Source organism: Peromyscus eremicus, chromosome 2, assembly GCF_949786415.1.
Source record: "Peromyscus eremicus chromosome 2, PerEre_H2_v1, whole genome shotgun sequence".
NCBI lineage: Eukaryota > Metazoa > Chordata > Mammalia > Rodentia > Cricetidae > Peromyscus > Peromyscus eremicus.
The window spans coordinates 115,101,389-115,118,969 of record NC_081417.1 but is presented as its reverse complement, the minus strand read 5'-3'; the positions used below and the strand labels follow the sequence as shown (position 1 = coordinate 115,118,969).

General features: G+C 47.8%; 1 protein-coding gene across 1 annotated transcript in view; it reads right to left on the bottom strand.

Annotated features, from left to right (window-relative positions):
- Cachd1 (cache domain containing 1) overlaps positions 1–10,256 on the bottom strand; it is a 227,314-nt gene extending 217,058 nt beyond the window's left edge. The window contains exon 1 of the mRNA XM_059254575.1: positions 9,998–10,256. Coding sequence (XP_059110558.1) covers positions 9,998–10,237 — 240 coding nt within the window. The 5' untranslated portion in view covers positions 10,238–10,256. The remainder of the gene's footprint in view (positions 1–9,997) is intronic.
- Positions 10,257–17,581: the final 7,325 nt, after the last annotated feature.

Genomic DNA, 17,581 nt, shown 5'->3' with positions numbered 1-17,581 from the left:
CCTAGGTGTTATGGCTTCTCAGTGACGTTTTTAACTCAACACAGTGACATGGAACTATAAAGACTATTTAAACTAATTATATCAGGAATAGAGTTGGAGCAGATTGATGAATCAATCAATATATTTGTGGATCGTTACTTCTGGCCATTCTTGGATAAAGGAAGGAATGAAGGGAGGGAGGGAGGGAGGAAGGGAGGGTGGAGGGAGGGAGGAAATAAAGAAAATGTTGGCCATCAGACAGTGGAGCCAGTCTGTTTTGCTTCCTAGGATGGGTCTTATCAGGTCTACCACAGCTGAAGAGATTCCAAATTGCTTTATGCTGCACTTGGATTTTCTCCTGCTAATAATTCCTCCCTTCCTGCCTGTGACTGGCAGGCTTCTTCCACACTGCGGTAATGTGGGACAGCTAATTATCTACCGATCCACCTTGCTATTCCACACTTGGCAACTTTTATCTGCACAGGACAGCTGCACTCTGTGTGTTTGAAGTAACATGTCAGTCTCTGCTAATGCAACAAGACTTACATCCCTAATGATGTCTCCACACTTTGAAGCAACAACTCAAAGCCTAATTAAAAATTCAGATTCATTCTCACCGGCTTGCTGATTTTTTTTTTTTTAAAACTGTCCTTTCACCAGAGCCTCGAAGTATCTTTTAAAATAGTCCATGCAAAAATAATATAGATTATATTTTTTTTAAATCCAAAGGAAGTCAAGGACAAAAGGGGAGGTGGTCTTGGGCTCTGTGCCTTCTAAAAAATAGTTCTGGCTGGAAGAGAACCCAACACTATGGTAGATGAGATAAGGTAGGTCATGGGCTCATGGGCTTCTACTCTGCAATTACCACAAAGCATGTATACCTAGAGAAAGGGGGACCATGAGCCACTTTGCAGTTTGATCCACTGGGTATTTGGAGATGGGAGCTTTCAAATTGCAATTTTGACTGTGGGAAGTTTAAGGAGGACTCTATCTTTGAACTCAGAAAAAGAAAGCAGTGTTAAAAAGAATGTTCCAATAACAAATGTCATTTACAGTGTGTCATCACTGAGTCAAACTCCTCCAGAGAAATACTGCAGTGTCCACTAAAACAAACGAAGGGACTTCAGATTCCAAGTAACTAGGGAAAAGATCTAAGTCCTTTAATTCAGTTTCAAAACAGAACTTTGTCTGAAATGACAGGTGACATTTCCTTCTGCGGCTCTTATATAAACAAACACTAAAGGACCAAAGCTGTTCTTCCCCTAACCTTTTTCTAATGCTTTGCCTTTTGTTACTGTATTCATGTTTTGTTAGTTTATTTTTGCAGCGCTGGGGATTAAACTGAGGGCCTCATGAAGGCAGGATGATGGCTCCACCACTGAGCCCTGTGCCCAGTCCCACGTTCTCCTTTGAATAGTTAATTTAGTAGTAACAGTTCACAATGGTAAGCAGCAAGTAATCAATCACATTTGCTCCTTCAATCAGCATCTAGCATTCTGTAAGTCTCAGCATCTTGGAACTTTCTTCAGTGGCTCGCTGACTTTTAAGTACTAAGTAATAACTTAAAATCATCTAATCAGCATCAAGCTAAACCATCACCTTCATGATCTCAGCCATAAAGGAGCTAACCAGTTTCCAAAGGAGGAATGTTTGGGGTTGGGTCAAGCTTCCTCTCCCAATTCAAGGCAACAGGAAATAGGACTCCCACAGTATCAGGTCATGAGAATGATCAGAAAGACCCAAGACTGAGACTAGAACCTACAGCTACAACACATCACTAGGAAGAGCTCCAGTGAGCTCGTCTAGTCTGGTCTGTAGCTTCCAAGTAACAAGTCACTTACAAATAAGAGCAATCTATTTGACCATCTCAGCCTTGGTACCCAATGATCAGACAGTGTGGGTAAAAGAACAGCACAGAGGGTAAGGCTATTGCATCTGGTTCTGTACTGCTCTTCTGGAAAGAAGCAGGTTCTCCTTGAACTGGACCTGGGGATATGGGAAACAGGAATGGAGCAGGCCCTGGCAGGTGGTGCTGGCCATCACAGTTTGAGTCTTAAACCTCTTAGCAGAGTTTCGTAAGTTCTAGGCTTGCTCAAGATTCTAGTTCCTTTCCCCAGAGCACACCATCTCCAACCCAAGGGGTTCAGGCACATGAAGCAACTGGCACCCAACCAGTGGGTAAGATGCCGCCAGCTATGTTGAAAGAGCAGGAGGCCCCACTTAGGAAGATGAGCACTGGGAGGCAGATGGTACTAGGCACATCCTTTAGGCTGTTATATAATCTCTGCAGGAGGATCTACCCTACAGACTCATCTGCAAAGGCAATAGGTTCCTTTCTCATTCAAGCTAGTGGGAGTAAGGTATGTTGGCACCTGCCAGAAACGAAGTCTTGACTGGTAAAAAGATCCTCTGGGGTTCCCACAACTTGACCTCTGCCTCCTTGCCCATTCTATCCCAAACATCAAATCCTAACGCCATCTTTCCAGTCTTCAACAGGAGCTTTCTGGAAAGGCCACTCTTTGACTACACAACTTCCATTCGTTCCAGGCCAGACCCTTTCATCAGACAAGTAAACATCCCTGACACCCTTTCTTCAAACATCCAGAACATCTCCTAGGATTGTGTCACTTTGTAAATTAATTGATATCTCAAGTCCAATAGAGTGCCTGGCACAAAAGAAACACTAAGTATTTGAAGTTTCTATAACGACAAGAAGCTCCTCTCTCAAGGTAATCCAGTTTAGAATGCTTCATCAAAAAGTTCTGCTTTGTAACTACCCAGAAATTCTCTTCCAGCAGGGCTGGAAACACTTGCTGCTCTTACAGATAACTCAAGTTCAGTTCCCAGAACCCATGTCACAACCGTAACTCCAGCTACAAGGAATCCAATGCCCTCTTCTGGCTTCCAGTGGTACCCACACACAAATGGGATGCAGACATAAACATAAATGAATCTAAAAGGAAGGAAGGAAGGAAGAAAAGAAAGAAAGAAAGAAAGAAAGAAAGAAAGAAAGAAAGAAAGAAAGAAAGAAAGAAAGAAAGAAAGGCTTCTTCCCCATAACCTGCACACAGCACTCACTGCCTTTATCACCCAGAACCCACAGGTAATTCTAACCCAGACACTACTAACTAGAGCGTGGCCTCTGTCTTAATCTTGCCTGTAGATGTGTTTGTCTTGGCCCACACTGTTTTACTATTATTATTTTAATCTGAACCAATTGCCATCATGTTAAGAAGCAAGGCTTTTCTACATTTCCTGAAAAACAACGTGATATAATGACACTATCCTGGACAGTGTCCCCATATTGCCTCTGGGCAACCAGAATGGGAACAGAAGCTCAACCCTCCTGCCCCCCTGGCAATTCCTCACAGCTAGTGTCCCACACCTCTCCTACTGACTGACCCACACCCAGCCCACTTCCTTCCTTCTGCCCAAGTGACCTCAGGGAAACATTAGATGTGGCAACCTGAAGAGCCATAAATCACAATCATGACAATTCTTTCCATTCTGTCTTGACCATCTAAGTAGGTTTAGCCTTCCTAAGGAGAAGGGAGCTCATGGGGAAGATGCTAGACACACCCCTTACTCCTGCATCTCTCGGCCCCCAATTCTGCAATGAGGCACATAGTCACAGACTACTCAAATAAAATAAAATAAAATAAAATAAAATAAAATAAAATAAAATAACGAGGTGTATGGAGCAGCTCTTCCTCTTTAGTCCTCAAAGGTCTCTCACTTAACAGCTTGTCTTACCCCCCCCCCCCCCAATCACTCCGGGAACAGAAGTGGGCAGATGAGGTTCACACTACGTCAAAACACATGTGCCTACACTAAATACCAACCACAAGAAAACAAGAAACCTCACAGCCTCGTGGGAAAATGGGTCTACAAACAAGGGACAGAAAATGTCATTGGGGGTGACCCAGAGGTTTTCTATTGAGAAGGCTGGTCACTGGGCCAAAGTGCCAGCTATTTAAAGTTCTATACAACAGGAAACCGAGAGAAAGAAAACACTGTTATCGAACATTCAAGATGACAATAAATGAAATTGTAATGTGATTTGAAATGTTACAAACAAAACTGCAGCACGTGGCGCTTGCTGCCTATCACCTGGGGGAAAGGAAGGGCAGGTGGAGGCAGCAGCAGAACCAGCCTGACCACCCACTAGTGGTCACCAGCTGCTTGAGCTGGAGGAGAGAGATGTGTGCGCTCTTACATTATTTCCTTTGGTTTTGTACGTTTTTTTTTTTTTAAAAAAGACAGCTTTGCAATAACAAGTTTAAGAGTAAATAAGTAACTACAAATTGCACATCTAGTACTTTCTTCAGAAACCCAGAGGTCTGGCAGCGCATGCTTGAGGGCTGTACATGATACCCAAGAAACCCTGGAACAGAAGCATGGCCGCCTTGGAAACACTGTATCTGAGAATGAGATGGACACTTGGCTCTGGCAGGAGCTGTAGGCTTCTGCGTTCTCGTTTTCGGTGTTACAGCCTCACGCTGAGCAGACCACGCCCATATTTACATATTTATATTTCTGTTTATTGAATGCTCTCCTGCAGGGCCCTATGCCAGTCTGGTTTTGTTGGAGTTTTGCTGTTGATTTTTTTCTGGAAAATATATCTCCTCCTATAAACCACACGAAATGGGAAGACACTGGAGTTCAGGCTAGTTTAATAACATCTGGGAAGAGATTACACAACTAATAGTTGGCTGAGTCAAGAATGCTGCCCCTGTGCCGCCCCCCCCCGCCCCCCCCCCCCCCGTGATATTTTGAGGTTCGGCAGATTCTTAGAGTCCAAGAAGATCCACAATGAATTTCAGTCCACCTCCTTAGCAAAAGCGGAGTTTTGGAAGGCTCTCACCTATCCCACCCACTTAGGCTAAAGGAATCAACTTGGCAAGCGGCAACCAGCAACAGCACCGACATGTTATAAAGTGTGAAACCATGGCCTTCCCCTTCCCAAGCCCAACTCAAGCCGGGCTGGCAGGGAAGCTAACGAGCACCAGGCGCGAGGCCAGCCAGGGCAGGCATCAGTGCGGAGGAAGTCCAGCCAGTACTAAGACAACAGCAGTCAGCAAAAGTCATTCAATATGTTTTTCCTTGGGCTCATTCTTAAGTTCAAGTTCAACTCAGAGTCACCTATAATGACGGTTCTGCTTTCTTCTTCTCCAAATATTCAGTTCTAGAGGGAAGTAACATACAAATTTCCCACTAAGATTTTTACACACAAACATACAAACTAATCCACATCATTTGCAAATACTTTTCCTCTAAAATAGTCTTTAGTACATAAACATACACTGAAATCATTCCAAACCAGATTATGCCTAGGATGGTACACAAACTGGAGAAAAATTTAAGCCTCACCTAAGTATGACCGACCCAATCAGCTTTTGGTTTGTAATCCAGCTCCGGAGACATCTATGACCGGTCACCACAGATGTGTGAGGGTGGCCAGAGAGATGAGGTGGTACACCCAGGATCTATACACGGAGGTGGAGTCAGAACCAGCCTTCTCAAGAAAGCTGGAGCTACGCCAGCCTCCTCATCCAGTGCCAGCACAGAGATGAGCAATGTCTGAGGATGGCTGATCTGCGGGGCTCTCAGTCGAGGCCACTCCCCCCACTTCCAGGGCCAGGGCCAGCCTCTGTGTGCGAACATTCCACTAAAGGGGCCAAAGTAGCTAACTTCCTTGATCACCACAGGAACAGAGCAAGGCTGTTGTGTGGCCTCTCTCTCTGCTACAGCACTCCACAGTGTCTTTCAAGGCCTCTAGGCCTTGCCAACCCATCCGGATCATCCTGCTTCCTCTTGTGTCTATTTCTATCACTTGCTGAGAGTCTAGGATAGGAGAGTAAGGAGTGGGGGGGGGGGGCAGGCTTTGGTCACCTTTTATCACCAACGAAGTCCAACCCAAGACCTCTCGGAGGAGAAGGCCTCTACTCGAAATTTGTTAGAGAGGTCCAAAAATGAGCAATGGCTTGGGTGGCTCCTGCACTGCTGTCTTGCTGTCCCCGGGAGCTATGATTCACTACTTACAGCACTGCCATTTTCAATGGACACCTCTGCCGGCCCAGGCCCTCCCACTCCTGAAGTCACCGTATCCTGGCTGCTGCTCTAATTGATGTGAAGCTAGCTCCACCTTGCACTTTGGATATTTTTTTCTGATAGGAAGTCCCTCCTCTTTCTCTCCCTAGGCCTCATACTGCATGCAGCCCTCTGACCAACCTGCCGCTGTGTCTGCCAAGTTCACAGCCAAGCATGCCCAGCTCAGCAGAGCTAACACCAAGGCAGGCACACTGGCCCCAAGCCAGACCCTCGCTGTTTGGAAGCCTCAATTGTCATATAATGTTAAGTAGGCTTATAAAATACCTGGTGAAATAGCTCCCCGGGTAGATAGGCCTTCTAACAAGCAGGCATCGGGGACTGAGCATTTTACCTGTGCAATTGTACCTCTTCTTCAAGGCCAGCGGTTCTCAACCTTCCTGAGGCTGCAACCCCCAATTACAGTTCTTTGTGTTGTGGAGACCCCCCCAATCATGAAATGACTTTCGTTGCTACTGTTATGAGCCATAATGTAAATATCTGTGTTTTCCAATGGTCTCAGGTGAGTTTCTATGAAGAGGTCATTTGGGGAAAAAAAAAAAAAAAAAAAAACCCTAGGTCACGACTCGAAGGTTGAGAACAAACTGTTTAAACAAACCCTTTAAAAGGCAATGTGGGAATATCTTCTTGTAATTCCCTAAACACCTAGCACGGAGCTAAAAAACTACCACATCCATAGACATTTCTCAGCCACAGCTTCATAGTGACAGGTGTTACATCACATAGTGATGGCCTTCCTGTGTCAGGTCCCCTCCAAGCCACACTCCAGGCCTTAGGAAGAAATCACCCAACTAGCAAGTGACGACTCTAGAATCCAGATCTCTGGGACACCCATGGGGCCCTTTCCACGGTGTGACACCATGCAACCAAAGCTTGGTGCAACAAGGAATAAGCAGAAGCGAGTCACCCTGCCACCATCCCTTTCTGCTCCCCAGACCTCAGCTCGATGGCTTCAGTTCGCCAGACAGTGATGAGGTTTCTGACTTTTACCCTATGATCTATGGTGTCTGCTGCCAGGGAGGCAGTATTCAGTGGCAGCTTCCCAGTAAAACTGATGAGTGTAAATCACATCCTTTTAAGAAAATGGGCCATTATTTTAAAAAAGAACAAACAAATGAAAAACATCAAAACAAAACTTGAGTAGGTAACCCCAGTTGGAAAACTTTTCCAGGAAAATTTGTCAGACAGACCGCTCTTCAGTCTTCTCTATGAGCAAGCACAAGAACCATGTCATGGGAAAGCATGGCGCTGAAAGGCTGTTTCGCCTTTGTGAGTTTCCCCAGCACAGCCTCCGGTGAGCAGGGTGGGTGTGCTGCCCTTGGAGCTCCAGCAGAGCCGCGGGCCTCACCGGGAAGCTACTTTATAATTTCTCAGAATGAAGAGTTGCTTTTGGAAAATTTCAGCAGCAAAGCAACTTGAAGATCTGGAAATTGGCTTTAAAAATTAACAGGTCTACAGATAGTTTCTCATAAAATGCCAAGGTTAAATTAAAAGGAGTCAATCCCTTCACTGGGGGGGGGGGGGGGCAGACACTCTCTTCCTGCAAAGGGACAAGGCCTTGAGGTCTCAACCATTTGTGTGTGTGTGTGTGTGTGTGTGTGTGTGTGTGTGTGTGTAAGTCATGCAGCTCCACCTAACATCCACATGGACTATTTGTCCCTGAAGCACCGAACCCACATTCCAGAACAGAGGACACATCATCTTCACTTGGGCAACAGGCCTACATTCATTTCAGATTCACTGAACAAACCCCAAAGTTCACAAGCTCTATGCTAAGAGCCAGAAATCTAACTAGCATTGGATTTATTATACACAAGTACTTCTCCCAAAGCTGGCAGTCTAGCTACATTAAAAGGAGACTCTTCCTGCAGTCTCCCCCAAAACAGCAGCAAGTACAGCCCTAGAAGAGGAATTTAAATACAGTGAGCACCTCGCTTTCAAAAGAGGAGAGAAGCCACTTTACATATTGCCAGACAAAACCCTGTCCACAGGAGGTCCGTTTCTACAATGAGGTTGCAAAGGTGTTAGAAAGAGGCCAGTTGGGAGAGATAGAGGGCCATTTGGGCACACACACACACACCCCCCCACTGACCGGAGCTTTTTTTCCCTGAAGTGTCTAAAGTGTCTCCCTACCTGAATGACAATGTGTCAGGATCAGATTTCACCTTTTGTCAAGGACCAGGGTGAGAAACAGTAAAACCACGGCTGCCAGAATCTTAGAAACAGCAAGCCTTTAGCTTACAGGAAGGGGAGCGGTTGCCATCCCTCCTCCCGCCCTAGAGATGGGGTGAAGGTGGCAAAGGCCGCCTAATCCTGAAAGCAGAACCTCAGATTGTCACACATGAAATCCCTTTTGCTAAAAGGGGATCCTCTATGGGAAAACACAATTCTGTGTGGGTCTAAATTAACGCACTCACCAGTGCAAAGCAAATCTGGAAGTCTTTCACTGCCTCCAAAAAGCCCTTCAGCTCCTAGAAGGTCAGGGAGTCAGGAACCAGAAAATGCACATGGAAGAAATGAAAACTGAGCCTGAATCTAAAAAGGGTGATAGGAAGTAATCGAAAGATGCACTTCAAAACAGTAGCTGTTATCGTGGAAATAAAGAAAATCTCCCTCCGTTACATGTCAGGCCCGGGTTTCGGCCAACAAGTGAAAATGTACCCTTCTAGCAGAGCTATCAGACCACCTTAGAAAAGCTAGCGTGGAGAGACCTATGGAACTTGCTTTAAGCAAACTGCAACAACCTCTTAGGAGGCCTGGGTGGGAGTAGGGTTTAAAAAGAAAGAAGCCGGCAGAAACCTGAATCCCAAAGAGAAGCAAAACACCTCGCCGGTGGGTGGTGGAGTGGTCACTCTAGGTTTCGAAATCAGAAATCTATTGAGACCACATTCCTAAAAACTTCGGTCTTTCGAAGACCAATCCGTCACCATGATTGCAGACATGCAAGGTCTAGAGAACTGGGCTGTTTCGCCGGTTTCGTACTCCGGGTGGCATCTCATCAGTTCCTAATTGAGTGGGCCTTCTTCGCCAAGATGAGAAAAACGGCGCGATAGGATCTCCAGGTGGTTGCTGTCTAGCAATTTTTACAACTGTGGGTTTTTAGTGGCATCGTCAGAAATTCTTATCAGCCGAAGGCAATTAAAATACAACCCTGGAAAGGCCGAAGCGGTAAACACTGGGAAAAATGGAAACCCGATTCACCTTGTCCTTCCTCCTCCCAGCAAAGGTACACACAATCCAAAAACTACACAGCGGACAGCACGCGACCGAGGGCCGCAAGAGCGGAAAGCAACAAAAAGAGTCCCCGCAGAGACCGGAGCGGGGGATCCGCCAGGCCAGCCCGTCCCCTCCCCCAAAGCGGCGGGCAGGGAGAGCAAGCCCCGGCTGCTAGGCAGCCCGGACCCCGGCAGTCCTGCGGCCCGGCGGACACTCTACCTTCCCTCCCTCTCCCACCCGTGTGCCAGGGTTCTCCAGGACGCCGGGAGGTTTCAAGGGGGAGGATTAGGGGGCCTTGGAGAATGCCTGGAGTCAGGCGGGACGCGCTGCCTCGGGATGGGGACACAAAGAGGGGAAGGGAGTTTGCAGGAGTGACGGATGAAAACAAATCTGCAAAGGCAGAGAGTGCAAACTGGGGAAGGAGATGAGGGTAGAGAGGAGAATCCCTAGCAAACATAATGGGGCCGGGGCCAAGGAGAGGGGGGCTGTGCTAGGGAAAGTGGGTGAGGGGCAAAGGCTCTGCAAAGGAGGGCAGCGGCAGATGAGTACATGGGACAGACAGGATTCGATGTGGAGGAGTCTGCAGGAGACGAGGGGTCCCGTAGCCTGCAAGAGCGCTCAGTGCAATGCCCTGGGGGCTGTGTGCAGCGGGAGAGCATTGCAAGCGGGGCGACGCGGAGAGAGGGTCGCTTACCTGCATGGTGACTACCCCTAGTTCCTCGGCCGCCAGCCTCCGCATCTGGCTCGCCAGCACTTGTGCCTCGTCCAGGATGGAGAAGTCGGCGTCGGCCACGGCGCCCAGGATCCAGCATGCCACTAGGCAGAGCAGCCAGAGGGGCGGCCGCGGGGCCCCAGGCCAGCCAGGGCAGCGGGGACAGCGGCGAACCAGAGCGGCTGGCCTCACGGTCTCCTCTTCCTTGGGCTCGCGGGCCATGCCGCCTCCGGCCACTCCCCGCCGACCGGCTCCGGGCGCTGGCCGAGGGAGGCGCAGCCCGCCAAACTTTCCTGTCTCCTGCGCTCCCGGCTCCGCGGCGCGGCGGCGGTGGCTGGCAAACTTAGGGGGCGCCCGGCTGCAGCGCGGGCGCGCGGGCGGCCACCATCGCCCGGCGGCGGCGGCGGCTCCGAGACCGCGGCGCCCGCAGGCCGGGGCGGCTGAGAGCACGGGCGGAGCAGCGCTGCCTTCGCTTCCCCGAGTCCCGGCGCAGCCCGGAGACGGCGGCAGCGTCACCAGTGCTAGCGCGGCGGCGCGGCTGGGGCGGTCTTCCCGGCGAGGAGGGCGAGGGAGGTTTAAAAGATCCGAGTGAAAGAAGAGAAAGGAAAGAAAGCGGTGAGGGAAAGGGAGGTGTCTGGTGCCACCACGCTGCGCTCTGGCTCCGTACACTTCCCGGCTCCGCGGCTGCCGCGGCTGCGGTGATTTATGGAAAGAGGAGGGAGGCGGGGAAAGTCCCGCGCTCGCCCCTCCTCTCCCTCGCTTGCACGGGGCGACGCCCTGGGACGCTGGGGATCCGGGACTTTGGGGACCTCGCTTCCACACGACCCGCCTGGCCTGGAAAGGACACTACTGGGACCTTCTCATGGCTGGCCAGGCGACCTCTCCCCGCTCTCCCCGCCTTGGCCCGCTCAGGGGGATCTCGGGACCCACGCGTTACAGGTTCCACCCACCCACCTCCCAAAGTCCCTTTTAAGTTCGAGAACTCTGGCGTTCTGCCTGCCAGAGATCTGGGAAGGAGGCAACTGCCCTTGGAGCCTCAACTCCCTTGCCTCGATGTTATTAGTAACAATAGCTCGCCCTCGTGGGCGCAGCGGACTTGGTTTGTAAGCAGCTATTGTGGGCCCAGCACTGTACTCTGAGGTCTACGTTCAGTGTGTGTGGCTCATTATCCTTTAATCCCAGGACATCCCTAGGAGGTAGTATCTTAATACCGAATTTTTAGGTAACAAACACTGAGGCTTAGGGAGTTGCAACAAATAGCTGAAGGTCACCCAGAGATGAGCGATGACCCAGAGTTTAAATACAAGCATTACTTTCAGGCCTTTGCTCTGACCTTGCACTGGATTCTGTCTGTCTCTCTATGGAAATCCATGTGACTCCATTACAAGCAAAAACGAAAACGAAAAGAAAGCTGAAGCGGAGTCCATAGCACCCAGCTGCTCTCCTAAGCATGGGTAGGCTTGGCTAACTTTCCTGTTCGCTCCAGACTCCTGGATCAGGCTCTCTGAGAACCACCATATGGAAACGAGTGGGTGGCATTGTGTGTGCTGGAGGGTGGATCCAAGAGTCTGTGTGTAAAGCATCCATTCTCTTTTCCACAGACTATGAATTTGCTCCTTCTAGGGATCTAGAAATTAGAGCCATGGGTAGGCAGATGTGGTGGTTTAAATGAGAATGCCCCCCTCCCGCCCCCATACTCATATGTTTGAATACTTGGTCCCCAATTGATGGGACTGGAAAAGATTAGGAGGTATGGCCTTGTTAGAGGAGGTGAAGCCATTCCCAATTAGCTCTCCCTGCCTCATGCTTGTGTCTCAAGACGTGAGCTCTCAGCTACTGCTCCAGCAACATGCCTGCCAATGGTCATGTTACCCATCATGATGGTCAGACCCCCAATCAAACGTTTTCTTTTATAAGTTGTCTTGTTCATGGTGTCTTCTCACAGCAATGGAAAAGCAGCAGATGGCAGGGTATAGGACTTGCCTAGGACTAACTACCAGAGGCAATGCAGGGAAAGAAACCATATTCAGTGTTTGTTTCACTCGATAGTAACGTCTTCCAGTTTCTCCTTGATTATAAGAACTCAGTATTGCCAGGCGGTGGTGGCCCACACCTTTAATCCCAGCACTCGTGAGGCAGAGGCAGGCAGATCTCTGTGAGTTCGAGGCCAGCCTGGTCTACAGAGCGAGTTCCAGGACAGGCACCAGAACTACACAGAGAAACCCTGTCTCGAAAAAAAAAAAAAAAAAAAAGAAGAAGAAGAGGAAGAAGAAGAACTCAGTATTAAGAACTGACCTTCTAGGATAAAGAGAGAACTCAGTCAGTAAGATACCTACTAGGTGCAAGCGTGAGGACCCGAGTCTAGATCCCCAGTACCCAAGGAAAAACCAGGCATCGTGGTGTTTCTCTAGAACCAGCGGTAGAGTGAGGAGATGGCAGAGAGTAGTGGACCCAGCATAGCCAAGCTAAACTCTGGGCTCAGTGAGAGACCCTGTCACAAAAAATTAAGTGAAGAGTGATTGAGGACAACACCCAAGGTCAACTTCTAGTGTCCTCTGCCCCCTTCTACCACCTCCCTCAAGCACAAGAATACACGTGTATGCAATTTCATTTAGACGCATCCCTTGGGCCCGTCTTACCTCACTGGGATCAAGTCCCTAATTCTAAATTCCCCAGTGTGTATGGTTTCTGTCATTTTAGCGTATGTTTTCATTATGTGGCCCTCGTGACAGTCTCCTCCCAGTCTTGACAGGACCGTCTTTAACTGTAATATTTCGGATGTTCATTTTACTAGGATGGGCTTCTCGAATGTAGAATCCTGTCGCCTCTCTACCGTCTATCTGCATAGTACGTCCTGGGAAACGGGGTCCAGAGGCTGTGTGTTTTAAACTGTTGTTGCATCGTAGGATACACACATTGCACTCTCATTCCTGTAAGTCGTAGGTTCCAGCACTAGCTACAAGGAAGCTACTGAGATGATGACGCTTGAATCCTAAAGTTCTAACATTTAGCTCAGTAGGTTCTCAATATGCAGGAAAGAGCGTGAGACTAGTCTTATCTAACCAATGGGGGAAAGTCAATAGTTATTTGCTCAAGGTAAAAATTTTTAAAAAAAAGTTTTAGATGGCATTGTGCACCCCAGGTCTCAGGTCTTCAAACAACAAATCTGTCTCTAAACTCATAATTTGATGTCAGAGAGAACATGTACACGCACTGTCCTAGTAACATTGCTAGTTCTGCGGTAAACTCCACACACCAAAGCAATCTGAGGAGGAGAGGATTTGTTGGGCTTACATATCCCAAGTCACTGTTCACTGCGGTAAACCAAGGCAGGAACCGGGAGGCAGGAACTGAAGCAGAAGCCGTAAAGGTGAGATTGCTCCCCATGGCTTGCTCAGTTTGCTTTTTTCGGGGGAGAGGGGCTTGAGACAGGGTTTCTCTGTGTCGCCTTGGCTGTCCTAGAACTCATTCTGTAGGCCAGGCTAGCCTCTGACTCACAGAGATCACCTGCCTCTGCCTCTGCCGCCCAAGAGCTGGGATTAAAGGGGTGTGCCACCACAGCCTGGTTTAGTTTGCTATTATTTGTTTGTTTGTTTGTTTGTTTGTTTGTTTATTTATTTATTTATTTATTTGATGTGCATTGGTGTTTTGCCATGGGTGTCAGGTTCCTAGAACTGCAGTTAAAAAACAGTTGTGACCTGCCACATGAGTGCTGGGAATTGAACCCTGGTCCTGTGGAAGAGCAGTCAGGGATTTTAACCTCTGGGCCATCTCTCCAGCCTTTAGTTTGCTTTTTTATATACCTTAGGACTACCTGCCAGGGGTAGCCCATCTCCTTCCATGTCAATCATTCATCAAAGAAATGTCCCCACAGACTTGTCTACAGGCTAATCTGATGAAGGCATTTTGCTTCTAAGATTTTTTTTTTTTTTCCAATTAAGATTTCCTCTTCCCCAGTATGTCTAGGTTTGGGACAAGTTGACAAACCAAACCAAACCAAACCAAACCAAAAACAAACCAGTACACATACATATTGATCAAAGTGTATCTCTAATAAGCACCTGCTGCTCCTGAATGCTTTCAGTCTCTATCGGCGAAGTCATCTACGTATTGACCCTGTGTCAGCATTAAACATGGCTTTCTGATAAGGTGACTAATTAGAACAAGATGGGCAGGTGACAACATCAAGGTAGCCGGTCAATAACATCTGTAGCAAAATGTTTGCTGGAACAAATCTTTGTCCTCAAATATTTTATGACAATAGACCAGGAGGGGAGCCAGGTGTGGTGGCACATGCCTTTAATTCCAGCACTCCAGGGGCAGAGGGTAGAGGATTGCTGCAGGTAACAGGGATCTGCACAGCGAGACCTTGCATCAAAACGACTACAACAGCAGCAATAATGGGGGGGGGGGGTGGCACCATCATTCCCATTACACACACACACACACACACACACACACACACACACCAGGAAATACAGACGTATGTATGTGTGTATATATGCTTGTATATAAACAGACATATGCGACACTATAGATTATAGATATGCATCTCTGTACCTTTTTATATGTGTATATTTAGTCATATAATATATACGTGTATTATATATGTGTGTGTGTATATAACATGCATGAATACACAGCTATATATATCGAGTGTGCACCAAAACATGGATTTGGATCCCAAGAGCTATTTTTTACTACATGAGTCATCTACGCAAAGCACAGCTTCTCTTAGCCTCTGTGTCTGTGTCTCACAGTGTGAACTGTACTACCCAGGGTTTTTGTGGTCAGGTACATGTGGTCCTTAGCATAGCCCATACTAGATGGGAGGGAGGAAATATCATGAGGAAGCTCAGAAAGGCAACCAGAAAGAAGCATGAGGGCAATGTACAGACTCTGTGTCCTGCTGGGTTACCACCCAAATCCAAATGAACGTGACTTCAAGACATTGTTTCAGATTCGGGGGAGATGTTCTTCCTTTTGTCCCGATGTAACACTAAGGCTCAAAGCCCAAGCATCCGATCTGTACAAAGATACTATTAGCTCTGGAGCTATTTGAAATAACAATAATAATATTAATAATTAATAATAATAAAAGATGAGAAGGTCATACCTGTTTGGAGAAGAACATAGGTCACCATGGAATTTGTCTGGTGGCCTTATCCCCTCTCCAGAGTGTCTCAGTAGTGTTTGCTTGTCACCAGTTGGAAACTGGGTCACCACCTCTCCAGGAGCGCTACAGTACACAATATGCAGCTTCATGCATGTCCATCAGCAAACATTTTCTCTTATTGTTTCTTCAAGTGTGGATGATTAGCCACCACCTGCTAGGAACTGTAACTGTCTTGTTCACTGTCACAGAGCCCAGTATAGTTTCACACACAGAGTCAAACCCCAGGAAATGTTACACATATCGCAACCCCCCCCAAAAAAAAAATGGAAGGCAATATTAGAAAAGGCTATGGGAGGAGGGAAAGCAGGAATGTGGCTGAGTTGGTATAGTAGTTGCCCAACATATCAGAAGCTCTGGGTTCAAGCCCAGCACCACATAAACTGGGCAAGGGGGCACATGCCTGTGACCCCAACCTTTGGGAAGTAGAAGCAGGATGATCAGAGGTTTAAGGTCACCCTTAAATACGTGATTTCTAGCCCAGCCTAGGCTGGACAAAACCCTGCCTCAAAATTAATAAAAGGAAGGAAAGAAGAAAGGAGTGAAGGAACAAGGGAATGAAGAGAGGGAGGGAGGGCCAGGCCATGGACCCTAACTGTGCAAGAGGCTTCACTGACAGTTTTGTCCTTAGTCTGATGAAGACAGAACCAGAAGTTCTCATCCAACCGGCCACTCATCTTTATTTGGGAGGTGCAAGGCCACTTCAGTGATGACAGGCCACTTCATGGAACTCACTGGCCAAGAGGCTCCCCACCAAAGGCCTCTGCTGAACTATCATGGGAAGCTCTTGTTCAGATTTCCACAAACCTGATGTGGCATCTACAAGTCACCACGAGTTCCCTTTGCATGTGCTGAGGTTCCAGTGAGGCCTTCACATTCACAACGATACCTGGCCACAACCACACTGAGTGGCAAACTTGGGAAGCTCAGGGAAACAGAACTGAGTCCCCGAGAAGAGAAATGGGTGCTCCTTAACATCCACGAGGCAGCAGATCTCAGCAAGTGTGGCTCACTGTAAAGTAGAAACACTGAATCCTGCAGCACAGACATTCTTCACTTTCTACATTCTATTGGTTGGCGAAATCATCTGACCAGGGTCTAGTAAAGACGGACCAGTGGGGACAGGCAGCAGTTTCTGAGGTCCCACCATGGCACACAGCATATCATTTGTGAACACTTACCATGCATCCTATGCCCTATCATTTAACATCAAAACAAAGACGACAAGATTATCAGGGTCTGAGACAGAGGAAACTGAAGCGCCAAAGGGTGACAGACTTTGACCCAGTTTCTAGCCAGTGGGCAGCAGAGCTGAGATGGAAACACAGTCACTTCGTTCTCTCTTCTCCAGCCACTCTTACTAGGTATCTATTAGAGAGAGAGAGAGAGAGAGAGAGAGAGAGAGAGAGAGAGAGAGAGAGAGAGAGAGAGAGAATTTATTTTTATTTTATGTGCATGAGTGCTTTGCCTGCATACATGTGCAGCACATGCCTGCCCGGTGCCTATGAAGGCCACAGGACATTGGAACCCCAGAACTGGAGTTATAGATGGTTGTGAGCTGCCATGTGGATGCTGGGGACCTGGACCCAGGTCCTCTGCACTCTCAGCAAGTGTTCTTAACCACTGAATTATCTTTCTAGACCCCAATGAACATCTTTATTTCTAAGATACAACTACTTTGTTTCAGCAAACATTCCTTGAAACTTGCTATGAACCAGTGAGTTTGCTGGGTGCTAAGGATACCAAGGTGAACAACGGTTGCCCTTAAGAACTTTACAGTAAGCCGGGCGGTGGTGGCACACACCTTTAATTCCAGCACTCAGGAGGCAGAGCCAGGCGGATCTCTGTGAGTTCGAGGCCAGCCTGGGTACAGAATGAATTCCAGGAAAGTGGCAAAGCTACACAGAGAAACCCTGTCAAAAAAACTTTACAGTTGGGGGCTGAGGAGATGGTTCAGCAGTTAGGAGCACTTAATGCTTTTCAGCGCCCACAGGGAAGCTCATGGCCATCTGTAACTCCAGTCACAGGGGGATCTGACACCCTCTTCTGACCTCCACGGACACCAGGTACAAATGTACATGCAGATGTACAAATACCCATACAAATAAAACATAAACATAAATCAATCTTAGGAAAGAAAGAAAGGAAGAAAGGAAGGAAGGAAGGAAGGAAGGAAGGAAGAAAGAGAAAAAAATCACAGGAAGTACCTCAGAGCCTTTCTACTTGCTGTTTTCTGTGTCTCGAATGTTCCGTTTTTGAATACCTGTTGTTCATAACCAGAAAAGATCTGGGACTTTACCCTGTTTACAAGCCGACAAGCCAGCTTCCCACACCTTCATGGATACTGGCCAGACACATGAGACTCCTGGCTTAAGGAGGAAGGACTTTATTGC